The 11,881-nt window shown below is 32.9% G+C and overlaps 1 protein-coding gene across 1 annotated transcript; it reads left to right on the forward strand.

The window, feature by feature from the left end:
* Window positions 1-4,179: 4,179 nt before the first annotated feature.
* Window positions 4,180-10,756, forward strand: LOC140984538 (calcium-dependent lipid-binding protein-like). The gene is made up of 12 exons (XM_073452032.1): window positions 4,180-4,304; window positions 4,396-4,562; window positions 4,850-4,951; window positions 5,612-5,662; window positions 6,016-6,136; window positions 6,658-6,779; window positions 6,947-7,045; window positions 7,969-8,049; window positions 8,128-8,213; window positions 8,923-9,148; window positions 9,819-9,983; window positions 10,126-10,756. The coding sequence occupies exons 2-12, from the start codon at window positions 4,458-4,460 to the stop codon at window positions 10,474-10,476; spliced, it is 1,509 nt and encodes a 502-aa protein (XP_073308133.1). The 5' UTR covers window positions 4,180-4,304; window positions 4,396-4,457; the 3' UTR covers window positions 10,477-10,756.
* Window positions 10,757-11,881: the final 1,125 nt, after the last annotated feature.

The following is an 11,881-nucleotide window of genomic DNA, read 5'->3' on the forward strand; positions in this document are numbered from 1 at the left end:
ATGTCATTGACCTCTTCTGATCCAAAATTTCTTTTTAAATTCCAACAAAGACAGTATCTTTTGATTGTACCATATACAATGACAATCAACAAAAGTCAGGGTCAATCATTAGCTCATGTATGATTTTTTTTTTTGATCATGGTTGGCTGTATGTCGATGTATCTAGAGCTATTAATCCTAGGGGTCCAAAATTTTTTATATGTGATAGTGACAACAACTAGAAAAATACAACGAAAAACATTGTTTAAGGAATTTTTTCAAAAAATTTGTAGGATAATTTGTTTGTTTTCTAATTGTACAATCTGTAATCCAAGTAGCTATTATATTTTAATTATCGAATGCTCATACTAACTAATTTTTAATGTTAATAATATAAAATAACATTTCGTACATTGCACAAGTGAAATATTGATAAGATAACTAAAACTTTATTGGTGATTTATATTGCAAAGTTTGAACAACTAATTATGTTGCAGTATCATTTTCTCACACCAAAAACTCAACAGAAGTTTAAAATTTACAAAGAAATTTCTTTTTGACAATCAAAATAATCTTGTGCATCGTATGAATTATCAAATCCATGAATATGATGTTTATTATTATTTATTTTTGTTATCTAAGACGTTGGACACCAAATTATTATGTATTTTAAGTGGAAATAATCTTTTTTGTAAATCTCTTCAGATCAATTGGAAGTCCCATCGTTCTTCGATCTTCTAATGAGGTCCACAGTCGAAGATTAGATTCTTCGTCTAATTCACACTAGAAATTTAGACGAAGTTTTGTGTTGAGAATTGGTTGTTGGAAGTTGGCAGAACCACGGCGGGAAGAGGCAGCGTTCGACGATACTTGTGGAGAAGCTCGGCCATGTGTTGTTCTCAAAGAACAAGGGCTAATCGAGTGTTATGTTTCCGAGGAGAGAGAGAAAATCTACCATCTTAATATGAATTGTATTGTCATTTTTATAATTTCCATTGATTAAATTAGAATTCTGCTAGGACTATAAATTAGAATCTTAATAAGACTCTTAAATTTGAATCTTACTTGGACTCCTGCTAGTTAAAGTTGTATTATTATTCTCCAATCCAATCCAATTATTCAAATAACTCACGTAGAGTCATGATCTCATGTAGTATTTTCAACTTTTGACAATACATGATATAATTAAATAACTATTAATTAATAAATTAATTCTAGACTATTCTATGATAATTTCACCTATTAGTAAAAAATACTTAATTAATATTCAATTAAGAGTGATTCATTACAATCATTTGTCCTTATTCGGGTTTATCCTAATTAACCATATTATTTTCATCAGCATTCTTGATTAAGAACATCAAAACTCAAGTCTGATTGCACCCATCAGTTTAAGATAAGAGCATATAATAGTGTCACCCCATGATCTCCTAGGTATCACTGATTGTATATTCATGAAGAACCAATATGTTACGGTTAGTGTATATTACGGTCCCTTGAACACATACATACCGTTTGAATCTGCAACCATTAGTATATCAGAAGTTGCCAATGAATTCGATAATAATGTGATGTATTTTTGAATAATCATAATGACATCATATGTGTAACTAAAGAAACACATTTCCATAATGTACATGTATTATTCTAGCCGGAGATTCCTTGCACTATTAACTCATCATATTACAAAGGATATCCACACACGTAGGTGAGCAATGAATCCCTGACTACAATGCATTGGCTCCTACATATGTCAAAACTATACCCGACCTTTCCTTTTGATAACCCTCATGAAGTCGGTAAACGAATCAAAGTGCAATGCTAGTACGTAGAATCTCCATGTTGTCTCGAATCAGAAGACTAATAATGTACAACCAAAATCACAAACTAATCAACTCGATAAGAAATAATCACTTAGAAATTCTAGAAGAAGGTTGTTCAGTATAATCATCACATGATCACTCATCTGTATGATTAGATATCTCCATGTCCATACCAATGAAACGTGACGTTAAAATCATTGATACTAGTCACGAGTTCGAGCGATTTTATCCTTCATTTAGGTGACTGAATCTAATAAGAATGAATACGTGACCTCTGGACCTCATGGTACTTATAATATATTCAAATGCTTTATCTATACAGCTTGCATATGTATATAGATAAAATAAACGTCACAATTGGATAAAACAATAAAATATTATTAAAATATATATTGTTTACATATAAGAGTAAATAAAACACAAACTACAAATTGACTTACTAGTCATTTACTATAACAAAATAATTATCTTTCTTTGAATAAAAAAGGTATTAACAAGATAATAATTAAAATTAAACCTTGTTGTATTAATCTAATTACCTATAATTCTAGCAACTCTAGTTGCCCATATTTATTTGAATAATTAATTATTATAGGAATAGCATATGTATAAAATGAGCATATAATTATAAAAAATGGTCATTCAATATTAGAATCCAATCATAAATAATATGTGCAACATATTGACGATGCATGCAATGAAAGTATTTGATTTGATGTTGAAATGAGATGGTGCATCTAATTCTCTAATACTTTTGGAAAGAGAGGGACATAATTCCCTTCTCAAGTTTTGTAAGTGGGAACAATGTGTCAAACCTTGAAAGAAAGCAAATTCGAAAAGTTTCGAGGAAGGTGAAGAGAATTAACTATGTTTATTTAGAACGTAAATTAAATTAAGATTTCATAGAAAAATATATATTTCCAAATACGAAATTAATTTAATTTGAATAATTACATCTTTGCTCGAGTGGAACTTTACCGATATGTTATGTTTGGATTGAAGGTTTTGGATTTATGAGAGAATAATGACTAGATTGAAGAATGAACTTGAAATTAAAACAAAAGAATTATGAGTAGGTATATGGTGAGACGGTCTCACGAATTTTTATCTGTGAGACGGATCAATCGTACCGATATTCACAATAAAAAATAATATTCTTAACATAAAAATTAATATTTTTTCATGGATGACCCAAATAAGAGACCGGTCTCACAAAATACGACCTATGAGACTGTCTCACACAAGTTTTTTCCAATAATTTTACTTAATTCAAATTCTGCATTCCAATTTTAAGATAGATAGATGGATACAATGTTGTATTTGATACGTGGAATTTAAATCAAATCCATTCTAATCATTTCATCCAAAAACAAACTAACGAAACTCGAAATTTTTTGAATAGGAGAGTATTTAGTCGTAGTTTAGAAGCTTTCATATTGTGACAAGATCACATATATAATATATAGAATTTTATTATTAACGACTTGATCAATCTGACCGGTCTTGATCCGGCTAAAAGCTTGTTTAAACCGGCCCGTAAAGCCCAATTCTAAATGAGCCCAAGAGTGGCCCGTTTAAAATGTGTAAGCTAGGCTGAGTCATAAATATAGGAGGCAAAACTAATGATTTTAATGTAATATAATATAATATAATATAATATAATATGATATGATATAATTTGGGTGTCGACAATGTGACATTTGTCAGTTCGCATGCTAAATATCTCCCTAACTTCAACTAAATTACAAACCATCGAGTTGATAGAATAGATGTTTGAATACTAATAATCAGTTCGATTTGTTCTATCAATATTTTCTCAAATTGTTGCACAAAGTTTATTTAATATGATTTATATAATTTGCAAGTTATTATGTCTATCGAACATATTAATAAATAGGTCTCTTATGAGACGGTCTCACAAGTCTTTATCTTTGAGACGGGTCAATCCTACCGATATTCACAATAAAAAGTAATACTCTTAGCATAAAAAATAATATTTTTTCATTGATGACCCAAATAATAAATCTGTATCACAAAATACGATCCGTTAAACCATCTCACAAAAATTTTTGCTTAATACATAACTAAATCGAAGTAAACATTTTGGCATATGATACAATAATAATAATAATGATGATAATGGACTGCACTTTATTTATTTATTTTTACTTATTTAAAAGTTATAATACCGAAGTACCTTGTCCTGTTGACATGTGTCCTGTTGACATGGATAATAAAATAGTATATTCTGTTGTATAACTATTTTTAAAAAAAAGTAATTGTTATTTAATTTCATAGATATTAAATAATAATAATAATAATAATATAATAATAATAATACAATAAATATCCGAACTTCGGAGTTTGGTTACAGCGTTCATTTTTATAATTCCACCCAACCGCTCTATGTTCATTTGACGGTAAATTCGAAACTTGTGGATGCAATCTTTATAAATTTCATGTTTGATAACAACGCATGAGATGATTCGACAGTCATAGCAGGTTCCTTCGTGAAAGTAATTATATTTCAACTGCGGGTTTATGTAACTTTCGAGAGAGTGCTTGATACTTCCGTTTCTTTTGTGTATTTAAGGGTAGTTTTGAAGATTTTAGGGGTTGGGTTTTCGGGGAAGAAGAAGCAAACGTGAGAGTTCGATGGGTTTAATATCGGGAATGTTTATGGGGATCCTGTCCGGGATCGCGTTGATGGCGGGTTGGCAGTACATGATACGCTACCGTAGCGACAAGCGTATTGCGAAGGTTCTTTGCATTTCTTGGTTTTAAATTTTTTTTTGAAGTGATTTCTTTGCTAAATTTACATGCTTTTTAGTGTTTAATGGTGATGATTTTATTCATCTATGATTTCTGTGGCATTCTTTTTATGCCTTTATTTCGGAAGTTATGAGTTGAAGATGAATAGTTTCTGATTATTTGGATTTTACTTGTTAATTTTCCATTGAGTGCATTTGTTATAGGCTGTTGTCCATTCCTGCGATTTAAAGGTTAGATTGTTAGTGTTTTAGTGTATTTTCTTTTTGTGTTGACAGGCAGTTGATATTAAATTGCTTAGCTCGCTTGACAGGGATGATCTGAAGAAAATTTGCGGTGACAACTTTCCAGAATGGATATCTTTCCCTGTTTTTGAGCAAGTTAGAATCTTTTTTTCTTTTTACATATGGGTCATGAAACATGGAAGTAATGTGTTCCAGATTCAGCATGGGGTGGTGTGAGTGAGGTTTTGTTGTCTGGAGCATCTGTTAGATTGATAAAATGGATAGGACTGGACATTGGAGAACTTGTATAGTGAAATGCATTGTTAATATAACATTGAATTTATTTGATGAAGCTAGAAATAAATTGAATTTCTGTGATCTGCTGCGCTTTCAAAGTGGGGTGATGGACTGTTGATTATTTACCATAGTTCTTTACTGTCCCCGAATGCCATGTATGCTGTTCAAAAGTTTATATCATCAGTATTTTTCGGTCGTTGAACACATCCTTTATTGAGGAGGCATGATCAATAAATGAATTTGTACCAAACATGGTTGCTAATGATGCATTTGATAAATTGGGAGTCTTTTAGAAATGACAATGGGAAATAGGAAATTTTTTAGATATTAAGTTCATACACTCTTCTATGCTTTGAGTCAATAACAGCTATAAATATTTGAAGGATGCTTAACATCTATATTTTTGCCACTCTAGTTTTAAATTTCACTTGATAATTAGTGTGCATAAACATGCAACGTTTCCCCCACTTTTATATGGGGAATCTGTTATATTTTATCTTGCTCTGCTTACTGTGTTAGGTGAAATGGCTAAACAAACAACTGGGCAAACTGTGGCCATTTGTTGCTGATGTAAGCTCTCTCGTTTATCATATTATAAGTCTTACTTTTGTATGAATGATTACTGATATTAGCTTTCTGATACAGTGATGTGCATGCTAACTTTGATTTCCTGGTAGAGTACGTGTTATTTGTTGACTTTTTATGTGACACACAGTTGGTATATTGTTTACTCCAATTTCGGGCAATAGATTTCATGTCTTTATGAGTACAAATACTACAGTTCTTCGAGTTTCATACATGGAATCTTTTATGATAATGTGGCATTTGCCTTCTCTTTTCTTTGGCAGATTAGTTTTGTTTTTTCTTGTGTTAGATCATTATGAATTGGCATTACTGATTTTCACGATTGACTACTTCCTCAGGCTGCAGAAGCTGTTATTAAAGAATCTGTGGAGCCATTGTTGGAACAATATCGACCAACGGGGATCACTTCTTTGAAATTCAATAAACTGTCTCTTGGAACTGTGGCTCCTAAAATAGAAGGTAATAACAAGGATATTTCTCTAGCTTATGCCCTATGTTGTTGTATATCTCCAATGGTTTAAATCAGACAAATTGTTTCAAGTGTTTTTTGATGATTGTCTTGTATCAAAGTTCCAGTCCTGCTTGAATCCCTTGATGTTGTGAATTGATCATCATGATTTCTTTTGAGTTAAATGAATGTTTTTTTTGCTGCTGAGGCTTTCGACTAGTTTTATGTTAACGTGACTGACAGTTTTTTATTTTGTGCTGAAGACTCTGCTGAAGGGGTTCCCAAATAATAATAATTTGAAAAGTGCATAATTCTTAGAGATTACTTATATAAGTTTCTTTTTGAATTGAGATTTTTACAATATGAGTGCATTCTTATTATGGACAGAAAATTAATGTAGGTTTGGGGTTTTCAGTATTGTTTCCTTATGTAATGGGTTTGGCATTTATGTTTCTTACTTGTTTTTGCAATGGATTATTTCATGTGTAAGTGCTTCTGCCTCTTTACCTGCGTGATTACATGATTATTGCAGGGATTCGTGTTCAGAGCCTTAAGGAAGGTCAAATCACGATGGATATTGACCTTCGGTGGGGTGGTGATCCAAGCATTATTCTAGCTGTTGAAGCTGCTCTTGTTGCTTCCATTCCCATCCAGGTTGGTGCACAAACTGCCTATCCTGCCCAACCGGCATAGTTGCTATGAAATGCTGTTTTTGCAATTCTTTTTTCTTCTATGACTTGCATTCGTTTTTTCCTTGTCATATGCTGTTGTATTATGGTAAAACTTAGTACCTGAAATTTTCTCTTCTATGTCAATTTCAGTTGAAGGATCTTCAAGTTTTTACAATAGTTCGTGCTATATTCCAACTTGCAGATGAAATTCCTTGCATCTCCGCAGTTGTCGTTGCTCTGCTTGCAGAGGTACACCTTCAGAATACCTATCATTAATGTACAACTGCCTTTCAAATAAACTTAAGGTTTTTGAGCGGAAGGGCTAGGGTATGGAAAATATTACTAGATGTAAATATATAATGCTCAAGCCAATTGCTTATTATCAAATCCTCGCACCTTCTGGATGATTCTCCCTTTATCCGAGAGACCCTCAAAGGTTATGAATGGTTGTGTCAAAATATGGTATCTGGAAGGTATATGTATTGCAGATTGAAATATCTGAATCTTGGAAATTCTCTCCCCATATTTTGGGTCTATATGGAGGAACAGGAATAGGTTGGCCTCTATGCCGATGGCTATTTTATTTGAAAGATCAAGGGAAATTTTACGTTCTTCCATTTTTGAGCCTCATATACCTGCGCTAATTTTTTAATCTCTTCGTGTGCCTTTTAGTTTATTGGTCCTCTGTGATTCAGTTTTCAATGCATCAAAATAAATAAGTGAATTTTCAACATGAATAAATTAAATACGAGATATAAGAGGTCATTCTAGGTGGACTGTGTATGCTCTGTTAAGATTATGCTTTCAAGTTTATGATGTAAATGTTTTTGTTTTTGGACTCATTTCTCGTGGACTTTAATTATGTGTGGATGAGACAAAAAAAAAAAGAAAATACATGTATTACAGCTTTGACAATACTTTTTATAGTTTGTTTTACGTCTTTTCTAAGTTTGATGTGAAATTTTATTTTTTAAATATTAAGTGGAGTTACAGTTGAATGACTACTTAATCATTTTTTCTGTGCTTTGCCTTTGTATGTTGTTTGTGTGCGACATAATTTCTTGGTATCATTGTTCAAGGGTAAAAGTTTTGGGCAATATTACATAAAGGTTGTTTGGTAAAATTGTGTAATTGAATTAATGTGGTGATTTGTGCTTCTCCATGTTACTCAGCCAAAACCACGGATCGATTACACTCTGAAAGCTATTGGTGGAAGTTTAACAGCAATTCCTGGGCTTTCTGATATGATAGATGTAAGCTTGCATATTTTTCCTCAGATGTTATTCTTTTTATTTGGACTGACCAACGATTTCAATGTTTATTTCTGTTAGGATACTGTTAATTCCATCGTAACAGATATGCTGCAGTGGCCCCACAGAATTGTTGTTCCTATTGGTGGCATTCCTGTAGATTTAAGGTTGCTTTCTTTGACCTGCGTCACATGATTCCAACTCAAATTCATCGCTATGTTTTCTATTTTGTCAATCTCACTCTTATGGCAAAATTCCAAAAACTTGTTTAATTTTTTTGTAATATTCATATCAACCTTTTATTAAAAGAATAAATTCATTTTCATCTCTTACCTCCAAATGTTATTTATAACCTTATGAGAAAAACTAAAAACTTATTACAGAAAGTAAAATCCTGGCAAATTATTCATCCAAGTGTTTCCTTGTAATTAAATAATATATTGTTTTAGCATAGCGGAGAATGCATCATATTGTTTCGGTATAAATATATTCTTGTTGTAATGTGCTGCTATATTTTTTCTTTATTTCCCATTATTTGAGTTAAGATTGTTTTGTGTGATTATTAGAATTTTGTTGTTAATCCCTCTATATTAGGAAGTCATCATTGTTAAATACATTTTTTTGGTGACTCTGTATAAGTTAGTTATCATTGAACAGTGAAATCTTAAAGGTTATGGATGGTGAAATCTTATGTTTCACATGTCCAATCATTATAATAATTTTGTTTCATGAAATCCAATTTATTAACTATTTTATTAATGAATCGATTTTGACTACCCCTTTCATAAATATGAAAATGAAAAACTCTTGACAGCTAAAATATTTTACATTCTTTTATGTATTTGGATTGACTAAATCTAAACAATATCATTGCAGTGAGTTGGAGCTTAAGCCAGTGGGAAAGCTTACTGTAACTGTCGTAAGGGCAAATGAACTGAAAAATAAGGAGTTGATTGGAAAATCTGATCCGTACGTTGTTGTGTACATCCGTCCATTGGTTAAAGTCAAAACGAAGGTTGTGGACAACAACCTGAATCCTGTGTGGAATCAGACATTTGAGTTAATCATAGAAGACAAGGAGACCCAGTCTCTCATTCTTGAGGTTTTTTTTGTTGCTTCCCTCCGGAATACCTCAATGACGTCTCTCACTTACCTTAAAATGAGCATTCCTGCTCCATCAATTTGTGTTATTGTCTGGTTTTTGTTACGTCATGTTTTTCATTTCCCTTTTTTAAGCACTTAATAATTTTAACATTTATGTTTCCTGCTGATCGTGCTCAAGTAGCTCCTCACACCGTAGCCCCATAAGTACTAAAAAAAAGAATAATGTTCAACAGTTATATGTGTAGGATTAGCAAGGAGAACTCCTCGGTCTTGTTCTAAGAAAGTTAAATCATAATGAATGATGGATGCAGTGGAACTTATCAAAGTGTCATGTAGTCTTTGGTTGCTTTCATCCTCATGGCTTTATGTTGCATCGGCAACCCAAATCAATCTATGTGCCATACATGGAGGCAAGAATTTGTAACGAAATGTGGGGTAATCAGATAATGGTGTTATATGAACCACATCTATAAACTGTGATATTTTTCTCCTACTTGAACGCAACAGTATTTTATTTATCTGCTGTTGCATATCTACGAAAACCCATACCAAACAAATGAGTTTATGTTATTCCAGAATATTCTGTCTGTTTTGTGTATATGTGGAGTCATCTTTGGGCTCTTCCCATGTGAAACTATCGTAGTTATGGATCCTTATTTCCACGAAAGGTGTTTGATCAAGACATTGGGCAAGACAAGCGGCTGGGCGTTGCCAAGTTGCCTCTGATCGAGCTGGTAGCCGACGCAGCTAAAGAAATTGAATTGAGGTTGCTACCAGCACTTGATATGCTTAAAATTATAGATAAGAAGGACAGAGGAACCATTACAGTTCAGGTACACAGCTTATGATTACGATTTATCTCTGTTTCACCCTGAAAAATTGGAAATTGCTTAGATTATGTGATAATTCTTAGTGGTGTGAAGTTGTAGCATTTTGTTATCCATATTCTTAGTGAGCTTTGACCTGGTTATTCAGGTGTTATATCACGAATTTAACAAGGAAGAGCAGTTGGCTGCCCTTGAAGAAGAGAAGAGGATCTTAGAAGAAAGAAAGAAACTTAAAGAAGCTGGAGTAATCGGGAGCACCATGGATGCCCTCGATGGTGCTGCCTCAATAGTCGGTTCTGGTGTCGGTTTAGTGGGAACTGGTTTAGGTGCTGGTGTGGGCATAGTAGGGAGTGGCCTCGGAGCTGTGGGCAGCGGTCTGAGTAAAGCAGGAAAGTTCATGGGCAGGACAATTACAGGGCAATCTGGTGCATCTAGGAGGAGTGGATCTTCCACACCCGTGAACTCTGTCCAAGAAAATGGCGGTGCTAAGCCTTTGTAGAGACCTTCTGTGAGTTAAAGGTGTTTTTTATTTTTATTATTAATATTTTTTTTGTGAAATCAGTGTGTGTGTGATTAGGTGGCCTTTTATCTGTTCACGGTCTCTGGTCTAAAAATTTCACGATCCCTCAGTGTTATAGATGCATCTGCATTGTGAAACCTTGGATGGAGGGATGAAATTGTGTGTCGTTGTTTGTTAAATCATAGCAATGTAAAGGTTCGTCAAATTGTTCAATTCTGATGAGAATGTTATTCACCCAACCCCCGTGTTTCATCATTTATTTCAACTTCTTTTCTATATAAATAAAATAATTTATATGTCATAATGTCAAAAGGAGGTGTCATTCATTTATGTTCCTTTGGCAAATGGATTGTTATCAATTGTACTAGAGATGAATTTGAAACCTTTGCTTATGATCTCTTGGAGTATTTGGGTATCTAGAAATCAATTCATCTTTGAAGGAAAGGTGTTGTCGGCCAAGGATATCGTCTCTCGGACTGGCAACCTGTGTATTTGCTTGGTCAAAAGATGAGGCTGCGGATTGGATTTTCTTCCTCCCAAACTCACTCCCACATATGGAACAGTGAGATTAATGTGGATGTTGCGGTTCATCAAGGATGTCGTTATATCGGTGCGTGGAATTGTTGTGCGAGATAATCACGGGTTCTGCTTACGGCCCGTGCCACTAGATTACATGGTGTTTTTATGGTTCACATGGCGGAGTTGCTGGCAGTTCATGGGGGTCTTAAAGGCGCATCTCTTTTTGAGTGACTTAGTCATGGTGGAAACGGATACTTCCAATGACGTTCTGGGATGAAAATATTATGATCTTGAATATAAAAAGAAAAGGAAGTGACAAATGAAAAATAACAAAGGAGTCAAAAGTCACCAAAAAAAAAGGTTTTTCTTTTAAAAAAATTCTCTTTTAGGAGCTCGATTCTTAGGATATCGTAATTTTGTGTTTTGTTGATTGATTAGACGTGCATTATGTTTAATAAATATTAAAATAAGCAAGAGGTGAAACTGAGGAATGAAACATGCCAATTTGATTATATTAAATAAATGATTTATTCATGATTAATTTACGAAGATGGTAATTAGTGGGTGAATTTTGGTTTTATTAAATATCCATTTGTTTTATACAAAAAATTTCCCATTTGTTCATACACGATCATATCATATACCTAATATTATTTAAAGATAAGATCGTAAAATCAGCTTTTTAAGAAAAAAAATTAAAAATTCTAAAAATAGTGCACTTTTTAAAATTTATAAACTGAAAACTTATGAATCCAATCTTTTTGACTCCATTCTGAATACTGAATTCTGCAGTTTGAATTTACCTCTGGAAATGTTTGTTGTGATTTGTGTTGAAGTTTTGATCTGTCATTTTTAACCCCATTTA

This window comes from Primulina huaijiensis, chromosome 9, assembly GCF_012295235.1.
Source record: "Primulina huaijiensis isolate GDHJ02 chromosome 9, ASM1229523v2, whole genome shotgun sequence".
NCBI lineage: Eukaryota > Viridiplantae > Streptophyta > Magnoliopsida > Lamiales > Gesneriaceae > Primulina > Primulina huaijiensis.

Coding starts and splice junctions, on each gene's coding strand:
- LOC140984538 (XM_073452032.1), top strand. CDS start 4,458: ATGGGTTTAATATCGGGAATGTTTATGGGGATCCTGTCCGGGATCGCG. Junction 4,952..5,611: donor CTTTCCCTGTTTTTGAGCAA/GTTAGAATCTTT, acceptor TTACTGTGTTAG/GTGAAATGGCTAAACAAACA. Junction 5,663..6,015: donor TGTGGCCATTTGTTGCTGAT/GTAAGCTCTCTC, acceptor CTACTTCCTCAG/GCTGCAGAAGCTGTTATTAA.